Below are 17,129 nucleotides of genomic sequence, written 5' to 3'. Positions count from 1 at the left end.
CCACCATCACCATGGCGAGACAAGGACGATTAAGACAAGAGCATGTGGGATGTTCCTTTGCTCATCATCACATTAGGGAGGGTGAGGACAATGAGAGCAATAATGACAATAGAAGATGAGGAGAGGGGAGGTGACAAGGGCAATATCATCATTAAAAAAAATATATTTTATAAATTTTTTTAAAAAAGAGTTCTAACAGAAATTTTTTTAAAAAAAAGAGTTCTAACGGAGAATTTTTATTTAAAAAAGAGCTTTTATAAGAATTTTCCCAAATAAAAATGACTATTCTATTCGAAAATTCCTCTAGGATGTTTTCATTCTCCGACCTACTTTGATAAATTTGATAGATATTGAAAAGACTAAGAATTCAATAGATGATCCTATAAAAGTTACGACGAGAACGTATTATCTGATACTCAAGTTATCGAAGACTTGAGGGGGGTTTTTGTAATGTTCCAAAGTGATCATTAGGTCAGAATCACATCGACGAGAATATTAACGATATTTTCTTAAGACCGTAATAGAATCAACGATAAGATGTTTAACTTAAGTTGTTGAACTTGACTATTTGCATGGATAGAGACGGAAGGACATCAACCTGCAATCCATTTCTCTCTCTCTCTCTCTCTCTCTCTTTCTCTCTCTCTCTTTATGGTATTCTATTAATAAGATGTGTTCTTTATTTAATATTTTTTATGAAAAACTTTTGCCGTTTGGAATAAGATAACGTGATGCTGATGGACCAGACTAATCACGGCCATCCAATTATATCAAGTGTCTTCTGGGTTTGGAACTTCCATGTAATATAAAGGCAAGTATTGGGTGTTTTGTTCGTCAACCAGCGCGAAAGGATAATACCCCATTGACTTCTTTCATCTCAAATAATGAAGAAATAATTGAAATAAATAGCATGAATCCTGTTATTTTATCTTTAGTTGTTCGAGCCCATGGGGGGGATCAGTAGTCGATTCTCACGTAGTTCCACCTTCCATACTCCGACTGACCATTCTAAATTTCACGTAGATGTATGTCACAGGCTGCCAAGGAGGCAGATGGACATGCATTAGTTGGAGAAATAGCACAAGCCACAATAATTCATGTATTGAGTAAATATTACATGGCATTCTTATGATATTCATCGGTACACACGATCAACCTATCAATGACCTTATATAGTCCTTCCTATAAGAGACTTAATCATATTAGAACAAAAATTAAAAATTAACATAATTAAAATAAAAACTTTATATATATATATATATATATAACTCGGAAGTGTTATACATTGTCATATTGTCCGGGTTAAAATCGAGAGTCAATTGCATGAACGTGAAAATGTTGAAGACTGTCGACGAACGTGGGAACGTTGAAGATCACCTACGCGCATGACCTCGGGAGTGTTGAAAAACGATCCACACACCAAAAATAAATAAAATTAAAATTTCAGAGGAAAAGAGATGTTAAAATTCTCTTCGATCATGTTCCTTAACGAAAGCAAGCCTCTTGTTTAGCCGGGTGGTCGAGTATCAATCCTGCGAGGAGGCGACGCAGAACATGACGACGAACGCATGTCGCAGCGATGGTAGTAAATGTCTGAAGGCAAGCATCGCAAAACTGTGGTGGCAAACGTCTGGGATATCGCTGCCAATGCGTATGAAGGAAATCCTCACAATATTCCTGCTGGTTGTAAAGCTATGTTCTTATGTTTATGAGGAAATAAAATTGGGTTCGACGCTATTACTTAGAAAAACATATGTTTTACTGCAGCATGAATTTGTGTTGGTCTACCCTCAGCCATGGACTCGTTCAATGTGGGGGGTCATGATCATAGCTGAGCCAAGAGATGCTCGGCATAGAAACTCTTGTAGTGGCAGATATTTCGAATTCAATGCGACGAAGAGTCTGTGAGAGTCAGAATTAAAAAAGTGTGGGAATTGCTGGAGTCGAGTCAGTCAACCTGGCAGACGGCTGGCTAACCATGGACTTCTCGGTGGATTTTTGACATCACACAATTGGACTCTTCTATTGGTTGGTCAATAGCGAGGGGGCTTATGAAAACCTATAGTCCTCGCAAGGCGGCAGACGGCTGGCTTCTCAGCATGGATTCGCCGTTCCAAATGGCTTTCCAAGTCGTGTCTCTTTCTTGTGCACTTTCCAAGTCAACCAGCTGCTGATATATTATTAATCACAATACGAGAACACTAACGCGCATTCTTATAGACTAACTATTCCGTTTTCTCAGAACGAGGCACAGTTAGGATGAGCGGATATTTCCATAGACAGAGACAACACGATGATGCATCTATCACGTTAGACGACTTAGAAATTTATAACGTAGACACTTACTTGTGGAAAAAAAGAAAAAGGAAATAAAAGTATAGTACTTAAGGAGGACCACGTGAGTTGACTTCTGGAGGGAAATAAACAGTCAGCGCCCGCTGGTGGTATAGCATAATCACGATGTCCAACATAGACCTGGAAAATGATCACTTATTGCGTGAGACTTTGCATTATATACGTAAAGAGCATCGATAAACATATTTTTATTCTTACAGGCAGTTTGTGATTTTTATTATTTGAATCGTCACAAATTCCTTTGTTGCAAAAATAAAAATAAAAAGTTTGAAATCAAAATCTACCATGACAATCCTTTTTTCGAGTCATATATGCATTTTACTACCGTGAGTAAATGTTAACCGGTTCTCTGATACCTTTGTCTCACCCAGAGTGACTGACAAAGTATAAACCCATTTGCACGGCCGAGCTAAACCAGGAATTCGATTACCGGTTGGGAAGAACATATCATGGCAGAGTAATCTATATATCAATAATAATCCAGTGCAATAAATATTTCTTCAGGACTCGACACATCCAGTTCGACGGCATTGAAAATTGCGTAGCATGTGTTTTAATAATAATCCGATGGAACATCTCTCAAGTCTTCGTCAACGTGATTGACCGTTGAAAAGGATAGCTCCCGTTTTCCACTGGAAGAGGTTGCTTATATCTGCAACCTATTTCTCTATACAATTAGGCAAGTTCGTCCCTCTGGGAGAAGGCATCACTGACTGTCTTCTTCTTATCTCTCTGCTGCTCGAGCCTCAGGAGCTCCTTCCCTCGATAACACCAGTGTAAGCACCTTTCTCTTTCTATTTATACGAACGAAGAATAATACAAAGATCCGAATAATTCGACTTCAACTATATGAATGTTTTTTCTCTGTTGTTTGCTCATCTCTAATCGTATCTCATGAAAATGCTCATTCTGACATAATATAATTTGCCTCCCATCACCTCCGCCAATAAAAAGGTTAGTATAAGTTTGTGTTGAAAATATTTACATATATATGAGATAAAGAGATGGATCGATAGATTTATATCTTGATGATTGAAATGATCGAGTTACATATAATAAATTTAGCTCATAATTTAAAAGCTTATTTTTTTTATATTGAATTAATATCTGCTAAGATTGATCAGATTGACTTAAGGTCATCATTATTAGTTTTCTAACCGTCTACAATAACGTTTAACTTGATCCTGCAGTGCCAACCAATGCAACTCGTATGTGGCAGGTGGTAGAGGAAAATGGTCGGATTTGGAGAGGGAAGAGGAGGAGGGATGGGGTTGGTCAAGATTTTACTCTTTCTGCTGACATCCACATCAATGGGTTCAATTAGAACAGAAAGCAGATCAAAAAACACAACTTTTCTCTGCCCAAAAAATTGTGGGAATATCAGCTTCGAGTATCCTTTCGGCATCGGCGATGGTTGTTTTCGGCCGGGCTTTAATCTTACCTGCAGAAACCATTCCACCAGCGCTCCCAGGCTTTTCCTGGGTGATGGCACCATCGAGGTGACGAGAATTGATATGAACCAGAGGTCCGTATATATCAAATCACCATCTGTCGTCATGGGTGTCGACGATAAGTTTAAACGCGCCTCACTGATTGACCTGGAGAATTGGCCTTACTCTTTTGAGTTAATGGAACAGATGACACGTAATTCTTATCAAGGAACGACATCTAACGAAGTTTACGTTCTGGGTTGTAGCGCTTTGGCTAGTCTAGTGGATCTTACCACCAATAAAACCATTAGCAATTGTCTTAGTATCTGCGTTGCCGGTGATCCGAGTCAATATTCAGAGTGGTCCGACATTAACAATAGATATTGCACAATGAATCTATGGTCTAAGAATTCGACTGCCTTAGAGATTCAGCTAACTCGAATCGACCAAACCGAGTTACACTTGGTGAATACCACCAGCATCAAGGTTATGATGTTTGATGATGAAAATGATGATCTCCAAGGAGTATTAAACGGAAGTAGAACGAATGTGGAGGCCACCCTGGTATGGTACATGAATGATCATCTTTCATGTGAAGAGGCCATGAATACGGATACATACGCTTGCCTCAGTCAAAATAGTCTCTGTCATAATATCTTTCTTGATACGGCCTACCTTAATAAGAGCATTGGATATTTATGTCGTTGTTCCGCAAGTTATCAAGGCAATCCCTATGTACCTAGTGGCTGTCAAGGTAATTTTCCTCCTCTTTCTCTCTTTAAATGAGTTCGAATAAGTATAATTAACTGGATCAAAGTGATGTAGAGTCGTGCTTCTCTGTTATGTTAAGTTCCTGCTGATTTCTAGAAACTCAAGCAGTAACGAAGATGCCTAATTGTGAAAGAATCCAACTAGCGTAATACTGTTATTATTTATAGAAAATCACCACTTGGATCCAAAAAGATTGAATTGAAATCATGAGGCATACTCTTTAATTAGGTAACCATAAATTCTTTAGGCAATGACCGAATATATTTGCATGTCTCAAATATAATTGATGTATATTTTGACTCTGGAACAAAAACATATTATTCTGCTGCTGACATTTTTTATCATATCAACAGATCAATCTTTTACACCTGCTACTGCTGCAAACGGCTGTCTTACTAAATGCGGGAGTATTGACGTCTTCTTTCCATTTGGGCTGGAGAAAGGTTGTTATAGGGACGACTCATTTGCTCTGACATGCAATACTACATCCAATCCTCCCACCCTCCTTTTAGATTACCTTTACATAGTGAATAATATATCGTTGGGGGAAGGCCAATTGGAACTCGAGGAAAAAGGCAGTTTCAGCTACATTGGCAATAGCACCAGACCTTTCGTCTTTTTTAAAGGTCAGACTATCGTTAGTTGGGTGATCGAGTTCCAGCTTTGCGAGGATGCTAAGAAGAACACGACCACCTTCGCATGTGTCGACGCTCACAGCTCATGTATCGACACAACAATTACTAACGACGATGGCAAGTTTGTGGGATACCGTTGCAAATGCTGGCAAGGTTACCAAGGAAATCCTTACATGCCTAATGGATGCACAGGTGCTTCACTCTTTTCTCAAACTTCCATCTTGACACTCTGTTACTCCACTATCTGATATGACGTTTCTAAGCCAACACAATATATTTGAGATAAATCATAACATTATAGGCTCAATGAATGTTTCTTTGCAGTATGTGATCTATCATATCTATTGATAGTAGATGAATTAGTACTATTCCCCAACAGGGTTAATGACAAGAATCATCACGAAACACTGTAGAAAAATTATAACATTATGATCATTTTAACGATTATATAATTATAACTTACCTACACAACAAATACTATGTTTTTTTTATATAACTTAAAGTTAAAAATACATGAACATGCCTTTTCTGAGAGGAAAAATTGAGCGACAAATATGATCAAACAGCAGCACACAGCAGAATAAGCCACACAGAAAATTGTACTATAATATTTAAAAAAAATAAATTATGTTAGCTAAACTGCAGAGTTACAAAGAGAGCTTTGTGTCATAAAATTAGTAAATAAGAACAAACAGATAATTATGGTCAATAGGAGCAGATATGGGGTTAGCTACTGAACACAGAATCAAATCAAATACTTGTTTGTTGTCATTCTTTACTATCAATTTGTTTATTGTCATTTGATGAGCAAATTATAATTCCTTTTGTCTCTAATGACTTGTCTAGATATCAATGAGTGCAACTCAACCGAGAAACGTCTTTGTTATGGGATTTGCACTAATACGGATGGCGGATATACTTGTACTTGTGCACCGGGCACATATGGTGATCCTAAACTTGCACCCTGCATTCCCAACAACAAAAAGCAGACTCTTCTGTTAGGTAAGGCATTGTGACTAATTTACTTATAAAGATGCAAAAGGTGCATAATCGAATAATGGAAATCAACAGGAAGGCATTGAGGTCATTGACAATCCTTCATCCACATATATCGTAGAAAATAAAAATTAAAGGAGTGTTTTTTTGAAGCTAAATTTATGATTCATGTTGTGCAGGTGTCATCATTGGTGTAAGCAACGGCATAGGCCTATTACTCTTATGTTCGAGTCTCCTCATTTTGAGAAGGAAATGGAAAAAAAGAAAACAAAAGAAAACTAGAGAAAAATACTTCCATCAGAACCATGGTTTACTGCTACAACAATTAATCTCGTCTACTGAAGATATTAGTGAGAGAACAAAGATATTTTCTCTGGAAGAGATGGAGAAGGCAACTAATAATTTTGATGAGACTCGAGTGCTCGGCCGCGGCGGACATGGAACGGTTTACAAAGGAATTTTGTCGGATCAGCGTGTGGTCGCCATCAAAAAATCTAAAAATGTGAAACAAAGTGAGATAGACCAGTTCATCAATGAGGTTGCAGTTCTTTCTCAGATTAATCACAGGAATATTGTTAAGCTTTTCGGGTGTTGCTTGGAAACTGAAGTTCCCTTGTTGATTTATGAGTTTATCTCGAATGGGACTCTTTTAGATCATCTCCATATTCCAGAAGGTAACTCTATATTATCATGGGATGATCGCCTGAGGATTGCTGTTGAGGCTGCCGGAGCGCTCGCTTATTTACACTCGGCTGCTTCAATTTCGATATTTCACAGAGATGTCAAATCATCAAATGTTCTCTTAGATGATCATTTAACGGCTAAAATATCAGATTTTGGATCTTCAAGACTTATTCCACTCGACCAAACTCATTTACTTACTGTTGTACAAGGCACCTTTGGATATCTTGACCCGGAGTACTATCAGACCAGTCAGTTGACAGAGAAGAGCGATGTTTATAGCTTCGGAGTCATTCTTCTAGAGCTTTTGACAGGTAAAAAGCCAATTTTCTCCACCGAATATGAAGGCAGACTGAATCTATCGATGCATTTTCTTCAAACGGTGAGAGCGAATCGCCCGTTTGATCTTATAGATGATCTTGTTATGAAAGAAGCGACCGAAGAAGAGCTCATCGACATGATTGGATTGGTAGAAATGTGTTTAAGATTGAAAGGGGTTAAACGGCCTACGATGAAAGAGGTGGAGTATAAATTACAGAACTTGAGAAGGATCAGACTGAAAAAAACAGGACATTGTTTGGTTAAAGGTGACGAAGAAACAGAGCATCCGCCGAGAGACTCACCTTATGGCTTCTCTGAAGTCGTCGACCAAGCAAATCAAGGTACATCCAGGAATTATAGCTTAGAGAAAGAATTTATGTGGTCGCATCATTACCCACGGTGAGTTTGTATTCGACGTCCAAATCTTTATTGGCTGCTTGAATGATACTGAATAAGCTTCCTTCTGCTTGAGGATCGTATGTAATGGTTATATGGGTAATGTTATGTTTCAAACATGTTGCTAAAACAGTTTCTGACTCTACTTATATTGTAATGTTCAGAGAACTACCCTTTTATATGATCAAATCACGTGTATACAACACGTTTCTTCTCTTGTTTTATGACCATCGTCGGGTCATGTTTTATGATAATGTTTCTCAAATCATTTGTAAAAGACTGGTTTGTGTTATCACTTAGGTTCATCGTGTTTGAATTTACATCTTTTTGGATTAGTTGAGTAGAGGCGATGGTCGATAAGTGCAATATCATTATTTGAAAAAAAAAATTATTTTACTAGTTTTTTTTAAAAAAAATGCTAGTCGAGAATTTTTTTTAAAATATGAGCTTTTTTAGAATTTACCCAAATAAAAATAACTATTCCATTCTTATGAAAACTCCTCTCCGACTTTTTCTTTCTCTGACCTGCTTCGATAAAAGCAATTTTTTTCATAAGAGGTAAGTAACGAAGGGTAAGTAAGGAACTATATTTATAATCAATTTTACTTAACAGTATATTATGGTTTCGAAAAAAATAAGTATTCTTAAGGAGCGAGACAAGATAAGATGTCCGAAGACGTCTCGTTATTCCATCTAGAGCGAGAGGAATCCAATTTTATGGACAATCCCAAATGCGATGTATCACGTGGTGCATATCGACACACACGTTAGACGAGTAGAAACTTATACCATTGACTTGACTTGTAGGGGGGCAAAGAGCTGTCGACACACACGGTACGAGGAGGACCGCGTGATGAGACTTTTCGAGTCAACTGAAGAACCCTAGCAACATAATTTCAACGTTATACTTTCATGAAAAGAACTTGCCTCTTTTTTATTGTTCTTCGAAAGTCTCACTTGAATTAGTCTTTGCGTGAATGGGATAATTTGGACTTTTGCATTTGGGGACCATGTTTTGGATCAACAATGAAAATGGGGCCCATTTTTGAACAAATGATTGACTATTTCAAGATAATAAAAATTATGTTGTTTTATATATCTTTAATAGGTTCCTTTGTTTGAAACCAATATATCCAATCGCCGGTGTCACATATTTCGGGTAGCAGCCAGGTGTGGATGCGCTTTCTCATAAGAGTCGGAGAAACAAGTCAATTTTTGTCGTTGGCTTCACCTAATCAGCTGCATGTTCTTTGAATCATCCTTTTGTTTGATAAGCAATGACATGATTTTTGTGGTAGAGCGAGGGAATTGAAAGAACTAATGGAGCCTGTGGAGTTCCTCCTGCTACTGCTGCAGCTGATAGCAGTGACTTCAGCAGCAAGCTATCCAACGTTTCCGCTCCCTTCCACCTGCCCAAAAAGCTGTGGTAATATCAGCATAGTGTACCCCTTCGGCGTCGGCGATGGCTGCTTCCGTCCGGGCTTTGAACTCACCTGCAACCACACAACCTCTCCTCCTAAGCTTTTCTTGGGCGCCAGCAATATCGAAGTCAACAGGAGCATTGACGCTGTGGATGGCCGGGTTTACATCAAAGCTGCAGTCATTACCATGGGCATCGACGTCGGTTCTTCCTACACCCCATTGATGAATCTAGGGAATGGACCTTACAATTTCCTTTTGCTGGACGTGTATAGCATTCCCTACTCATACTCGTTCGGGTATCACACGCTTTCGGTCATCGGCTGCAGCGCTTTGGCCTCCATAGTGAATCCCACCGACGGGAAGATCATGGGGCAATGCTTGACACTATGCCCTGGCAATGGCACGAGCCAGATCGATGAAGGATTTCTGACAGGTTATGGCATCGGTCACTGCGAGAACTTTGTATCTCCATGGAATGGCCAGTGGAATAATCTGAGTAAGTCATTAGGAATTCGATTAACGCGACTTAACCAGAGCGAGCTACATTTGGTGAACGACTCCAGCATCAAGGCCGTCATGTCTTTCCAATACTACACGAGAGATGAACTCGAGGGGCTTAATGGCGATGTGGACCTCCCCCTCGGGTGGTTCATCAACGATCGACCATCCTGCGAAGAAGCACAGAAGAAGAAGGAGAGCTTCGCTTGTCTTAGCAGCAACAGCGATTGCTATGATGCCTGGTCTTATAACATGTCTTCCGACACTGGAATTGGATATATCTGCAAATGTTCCTCAAATTTCCATGGCAATCCATATATACCCGATGGCTGCCAAGGTGATGTCCCGTTACCGTGTGCAATCTACTCTGCTACTTATGCATAGTTTGCAATCTTTGCCCATTTAACTGCAATTTAGTTGCAATATTTTTACAGAACAAACTTTTCTAGTTCGATTAATATCTACTGTGCAAGTGAGCAGTAATCTCTAAGCATTCGGCAACTTCAACAGGCTCTTCTGTGACTCACCCTGCAACTAATTGCGCGACAAAATGTGGTGACATCGATGTGCCCTATCCATTTGGGCTCGAAGAAGGCTGCTACAGGGATGAATCGTTTGCTCTGACATGCAACGACACAGCCACTCCTCCCATTCTCCTCCTCAATTTCAGCTATTCCCTGGCTCCAGTGAGTAACATACTCTTGGAACAAGGGCAATTAGAACTCAGGAAAACTGATGGCTACATCTTCGAGATCCCATCTGACGCAGACAAGCCTTTCATGTTCCTTAACGAAAGCGCCATGTTTAGCTGGGTCATCCAGTATCAATCCTGCGAGGAGGCGATGCAGAACAGGACGACGTACGCATGTCGCAGCGATCAAAGCATTTGTCTGAACGCAAACATCACCAACTCTGTTGGCATCCATCTGGGATATCGCTGCAAATGTACCGATGGCTACGAAGGGAATCCTTACGTTTCTGATGGCTGTGAAGGTAACCCACGATTTGCTGCCGCATTTGAATTGAAGTCTACTTCATCCATGCAGAAATTGCAATGACAGGGAACTGAATTGATAGTATACATCAAATAAACAAAACAATTAATGTAATTTCTTGAAGATGGAATTTTCAGTTTAGCAAAATAAACAATTCTCAGTTTCTTCTTCATTGGTTTTCAAACTCTTCACTATTATTATTCTCCCAGAAAATATCGCCACGATTAGTTCTCTCAGGTGCATATAAAGATCATACCCAAGAGGTCAATTTCAATGTACAAACGTCGTCTCTAATTTGTTGTTTATTTGTTAGATATCGATGAATGCACGCGTCCGGAAAAATATCTGTGCAAAGCGCATTGTGTTAATGGCATTGGCAATTACAGTTGCATTTGTCCAGAAGGCACATATGGCGATCCCATACATGGATTGTGTATTGCAGACAAAAAGCAAATTCTTGTGCTTGGTAAATGTCTTTAACTATCTCTCTTGCACAACGCAATCATAGAATTTGAAGTAACAGATGATACACATTATGTAGGTGGAATCCTTGGTGTAAGCGCCGGCGTGGGGTTCTTCTTCTAGGCATAAGCTTTGTCGTCATTTCTCGGAGATGGAGAAAAAGAAAACAAAAAGAGACTAGAAAAAGATACTTTCGTCAGAATCATGGTTTGCTGCTACAGCAATTGATATCATCCGATGCTGATATAGCTGAGAAGACGAAGATATTCTCCTTGAAAGATTTAGAGAAAGCCACCAATAATTTTGATGACACTCGAATCGTCGGTCGTGGAGGACATGGAATGGTTTACAAGGGAATTTTATCCGATCAAAGGGTAGCCGCCATCAAAAAATCAAAAATCGTGAAGAAGAAAGAGATCGATCAATTCATAAACGAAGTTGCTCTTCTCGCTCAAATCATGTATCATGTTGAGATTTGATTCATAGTTATCTATCTAGATTATTATCATGATCTAGTGGTTACATGATGATTTCAATAACCACTTCAATCATGATCTAGTAGTTATAGAGTGGTTGTCACTAGGTCCTAAGATAACAAGCAGAGAAAGATAGAGAGTCTGTGTGCATTTGGTATCTTGTAAGTGTCTTATCAATTCTCCTGTTTTTAATATTATATCAGTTTTCTTGAGTTGAAAGGATTTTTTTTACTCTATCGTAGTATTCTATTTCTCCTTACTCCTCCATCCCCAACATTTGTGGTATCAGAGCCTAGTTTCAATCTTAACTGGGCATTATGACTTTTAACGGTAATTCCATGTCTCAACCCCTTATCCCAATCTTCTCGGGCAAAAGTTATGAATTTTGGAGTATCAAGATGAAGACTCTATTCAAGTCTCAAGATCTTTGGGACTTAATAGAGAATGGATATGCAGATCCAGATGATGAAATCAGGCTGAGGGAGAATAGAAACAAAGATTTTCTTTCTCGCGTGACTGAAATTGTTAGTCAAATGAAATCTTATGGTGAACATCTTCCTGATCATATAATTGTTGCAAAAGTTTTGAGAAGTTTAACTTCGAAATTTGATCTTGTTACCGCAATTGAGAAATCAAAAGATTTATCTACTTATTCATTTGATGAACTAATGGGTTCTTTGCAAGCACATGAAGAAAGGTTGAACAGGTCACTTGAAAAAAGTGAAGAAAAAGCATTTCAGGAGAGTTTTCTACTTCAAAAGAAGACAAAAAATCAACAGGAAGAGAACATGACAGAGGAGGATTTCGTGGTAGAGGAAATGGAAGAGGAAGATGACACTTTGATGAACAAGAGCAATCAAATTATGATCAAAAAAATTACAAAAGTGGAATTCAATGTCACTATTATAAAAAGTTTGATCACATGAAGGCATATTGCTGGAAAAGAGAAAAACAAGCAAGCTATGTGGAGAAAAAAGAAGAAAATAGTAAGTTGTTTATGACTTATTCACAAATTCATAACATCTCAAATGATATTTGGTTTTTGGATAGTGGATGTTCTAATCATATGTCATGTCAGGCATAAAATCAATATTTAGATATATTGATGAGACTCACAAGTTGAATGTTAGACTTGGAGATAACAAGCAAATCCAAGTGGAAGGGAAATGAACAATTGAGGTGAAGACAAATCAAGGAAAGGTAAAATACCTTGATAATGTTTTCTTTGTTCCTACTTTATCACATAATTTGTTAAGTGTTGGACAATTAGTAAGTGATGGATATTCAGTAATATTTGATGATGGTTCATGCACTATTAGAGATAAGAAATCTGGTTTGATTATAGTAAATGTTTGCAAGACACAAAACAAGATGTTTCCACTTGATGTATCAAATATTGAAAGACATGCGCTTATCACAACTCAAAAGAATGAGTCTAGTTTATCACATTTAAGATATGGACACTTTAACATTAAAGGTTTAAGGTTGTTAAGTAAAAAAGGAATGGTTTTTGGATTGCCTAAGATTAATACACTTGATGTATGTGAAGGATGTATTTATGGCAAACAAAGTAGAAAATCATTTCCTATTTGAAAAGCATGGAGAGCATCTAATTGTCTTGAATTAATTCATGCTGACTTATGTGGACCTATGAATACAAAATCATTTGGTGGAAGTCAATATTTTTTATTATTTACGGATGATTATAGTCGCATGAGTTGGGTATATTTTTTGAAATTGAAATCTGAAACATTTGATAATTTTCGAAAATTCAAAGCACTTGTAGAAAGGTAAAGTGGTAGATATATAAAGACACTTCGGACAGATAGAGGTAGTGAATTTTTATCTAATGAGTTTAGTTCTTTTTGTGAAGAAAATGATATTCACAGAGAATTGACAGCACCATATACACCGGAGCAAAATGGTGTAATTGAGCGTAAGAATCGGACTGTCGTTGAAATGGCAAGAAGTTTACTTAAAGGAAAACATCTTCCAAATCAGTTTTGGGCGGAAGCAGTTGCAACAGCAATTTATTTGTTGAATATTTCACCAACAAAGACGGTTATGAATCGAACTCCTTTTGAGGCTTGGTATGGTATGAAACAAAGTGTTAGACGTCTAAGAATTTTTGGCTGTATTGCTTTTGCTTTAGTGAATTCACAAAATCATCACAAGCTTGATGAAAAATCAGAGAAATGTATTTTAATTGGTTATTCTTTACAATCGAAAGCATATCGATTATATAACCCTGTTAGTGGCAAAGTTATTATTAACAAAAATGTTATGTTTGATGAAAGGGTAAGTTGGAATTGGAGACCAATAAAGGTGAAACACAAATGCAGATTCCAATAGAACTAGACACTCCGCAGAATCAAGTGACAGATCCTGCTCCAACAAATTCATCGTCAGCCTCACCCAATAGCAGTTCAAATTCGGATTTCTCAGATGAAACCCCTCCAAGAAATTTTAGATCACTGATAGAAATTTATAACTCAACATTTGCTTTGTTTATTTCATATCCGACAACTTTTGAGGAAGCAGTTAAAAAAGAGGAATAGAGAAAAACAATGAAGGAGGAAATCAAGTCAATTGAGAAGAATGAAACTTGGGAGCTAATGGATCTACCGAAAGAAAAGAAAGCCATTGGATTAAAATGGGTGTTCAAAACAAAATTTAAATACAAATTATTTGGTTTCACTAATAGTGATTATGCAGGAGGTTTAGATGATCGAAAGAGTACTTCAGGCAAGTGGAGCCATCACAATGAAGTATTATGGAACGGATGAGCAAGTTGCGGATATCCTCACCATATCACTTCAAGAATATTTATTTTATGTCGCAAATTGGTGTATGCAACTATGAATTAAGAGTGAGTGTTGAGATTTGATTCATAGTTATCTATCTAGATTGTTATCATGATCTAGTGGTTACATGATGATTTCAATAACCACTTCAATCAGTTATAGGGTGGTTGTCATTAGGTCCTATAAATAAGACCGTAGTTCATCTAGCAATAGAGATAGAGATTGAGATATTGAGATAGCAAGCAGAGAGTCTGTGTGCATTTGGTATCTTGTAAATGTCTTATCAATTCTCCTGTTTTTAATACTACATCAATTTTCTTGAGTTAATATTCTGTTTCTCCTTGCTCCTCCATCCCCAACAAATCAACCATAGACATGTGGTTAAGCTTTTCGGATGTTGTTTGGAGACTGAAGTCCCCCTGTTGGTTTACGAATTTATCTCGAACGGGACGCTTTCTGATCATCTGCATATGCCAATTGGTGATTCATCATTGTCTTGGGAAGATCGTCTGAGAATTGCCACAGAAACCGCAGGAACTCTTGCTTATTTACACTCAGCCGCTAGCATCTCTATTTTCCATCGAGACGTCAAGTCATCCAATATACTCTTAGATGATCATCTTACTGTAAAAGTGTCAGATTTCGGAGCTTCAAGATTCATTCCTCTCGATCAAACTCATATATCTACGGGCGTACAAGGTACATTTGGATATTTGGATCCTGAATACTACCAAACCGGTCAACTAACAGAGAAGAGTGACGTTTATAGCTTTGGAGTCATCCTCGTTGAGCTTTTAACAGGCAAGAGATCAATTTTCCACGCCGACGACGGAGAAAACATGAATCTGTCCATGCATTTTCTCCAAGCAGTAAGAGACGATCGCCTCATAGAATTTCTTGAAGCTCGTGTTCTGAAAGAAGGGATAGAAGAAGGGCTTCACGAAGTGATCCAACTTGCACAGATGTGTCTCCAACTAAAAGGAAATGACAGGCCCACGATGAAAGAAGTAGAGTTTAGGTTGCAGAGCTTGAGAAGGATGAAGAAGCAGAGAAGGAATAATTGGACCGAACAAGGTCACGGAGAGTCCGAATGCCTAAATGCAGTTTCTACTTTTCTCGGAAAGAATATTTACAGTAATTCGGATAATATGGCAATTCAAGAAGCGTCAAGAAACTATAGCTTGGAGAAAGAGATGATGTCATCACTAAATTACTCACGGTAAGCATATTAATGTTCTTGATAAGTAGATGATGCTTTACTCGATTCCTGTGGCACCCTTATGAACACTTGGTTTGTGATGTGCTTAAGTTGATTGGCAGAAAAGTAATCACATTATTTATATCCATCTTTAAATATTATTCTACAGAATGCACATAGCGTCTACTTGAAATGGTTGTGATGGATATGATCGTGTAAATGAATCGTTCTATAAAGTTGATAGCACAGACGAGTCTACGCTTCAGAAGATTATAGGTTGGTACACTTGAAACCCATAATACGAAAACATACCTGCTTAACCTCCAAAACATATTATCATTTAGATATTGTTCGTGAATTTAAGAAAAAAAAAAAGAAGCTAAGTGGATTCCATCTGAGAGAAATGTTTTAAGTAGAGGTGGTTGTAGGATGGATACTTAAATCCCATTCCATTTGTTCTAAGATTGACTAAGCCCGTATTATATCTAACTCATGTATTCATTAGTTAAAATGATCACATACTTAATTATTGAAAGTTTTGTGAAATAAATAATTAAGATAACCGATAAAAAGGTTTAAAATATTCAATTTTATGATAATTATGAATAATATTTAGACTTCATTATAATCTATAATTAGCGCACTGAAATATTTTAAAGATTAATTTAAACTTACTGATAAGTAATTGAGTAATATATTAATAAAAAAATAACTAAAATTTAATATGAAAGTATTTAAAAATTTAAGATTATATTCTTAATATGGTTGATAAAGCTGTAAACTCAAAGAACATTCATATAATTAAGTCATTTCTTGTATAATTTTTTTTAAATTTTATTTCTTCTTACTTTGTCTCGTTTAAAATTTACTATAATAAAATTAAGGATAAATGAAATTTGGATGAGCTAACTATATTTGGAAAGAATTAAGATTAAAGTAGAAAACACTCATAATATTTTAGGTACAAGATTGAGTAACAATAAAAGAAAGTTAAAGCATAAATTATCTAAGTTTATAAATATTATATAAATTCATAAAAAAATCTCCATATTACTTCTATGACAAGGAATGTCATACGAAGAACATAAAGTTTGGTTTGAAATAGAAAGGTACAAATTTGACTATTGTATGTTTTAAATAAAACATTACAAAAATATTCCTAGATGAATTCTAACACGTTACCAACAATAGATATTTATTTTAATATAAAAATTAAAAGAGAATAAAATATTTATGATTATAATGAATCATCTTAAAATGAAAGCAATAGTGATTGGTATTTATCACCTACATTTGAAAATAATTTATTTGATATATCTTAAAAATATATGCTATGTTCTTATAATTATAAATATTTAAATTTTCTATCGATTTAATAAATCTTAAAGATCGACATCACAACGGATTTTGATTTTCTAAGTAGTATAAAAAAGTATACATCATAAATTTAAATTTATTATTATTTGATTAGACATTAAATTTTTTTATAATAATAACATATTATGATTTTTATACTAACAGGATTATCCAACCATCATTAAGCTAAGAAATCGTGCACGAGTAGGGACTATCAATTGTGGAGTGACGAATGTTGGGACTATCAATTATCATTTCGTCTTGTGAGTACTGAGTCATTGTTCGATTCGATAGATGTGTTGATTGCACGAGTAGGATATGTAATCGGATTGC

The 17,129-nt window shown here is 36.8% G+C and overlaps 2 protein-coding genes and 1 pseudogene across 2 annotated transcripts; all 3 read left to right on the top strand.

The window, feature by feature from the left end:
* The first annotated feature begins 3,555 nt into the window (after positions 1 to 3,555).
* Positions 3,556 to 4,705, top strand: LOC135608832 (wall-associated receptor kinase 3-like). The gene is made up of 2 exons (XM_065101879.1): positions 3,556 to 4,539; positions 4,653 to 4,705. The coding sequence occupies exons 1-2, from the start codon at positions 3,588 to 3,590 to the stop codon at positions 4,703 to 4,705; spliced, it is 1,005 nt and encodes a 334-aa protein (XP_064957951.1). The 5' UTR covers positions 3,556 to 3,587.
* A 201-nt stretch (positions 4,706 to 4,906) lies between these two features.
* On the top strand, positions 4,907 to 7,800 carry LOC135609259 (wall-associated receptor kinase 5-like). The gene is made up of 3 exons (XM_065102368.1): positions 4,907 to 5,383; positions 6,038 to 6,193; positions 6,367 to 7,800. The coding sequence occupies exons 1-3, from the start codon at positions 5,365 to 5,367 to the stop codon at positions 7,590 to 7,592; spliced, it is 1,401 nt and encodes a 466-aa protein (XP_064958440.1). The 5' UTR covers positions 4,907 to 5,364; the 3' UTR covers positions 7,593 to 7,800.
* A 1,050-nt stretch (positions 7,801 to 8,850) lies between these two features.
* Positions 8,851 to 15,465, top strand: LOC135608831 (wall-associated receptor kinase 2-like; annotated as a pseudogene).
* Positions 15,466 to 17,129: the final 1,664 nt, after the last annotated feature.

This window comes from Musa acuminata, chromosome BXJ2-4 (genome assembly GCF_036884655.1).
Source record: "Musa acuminata AAA Group cultivar baxijiao chromosome BXJ2-4, Cavendish_Baxijiao_AAA, whole genome shotgun sequence".
NCBI lineage: Eukaryota > Viridiplantae > Streptophyta > Magnoliopsida > Zingiberales > Musaceae > Musa > Musa acuminata.
Note: the sequence above shows the minus strand (reverse complement) of the source record. Positions and strands in the feature narration are given on the sequence as shown.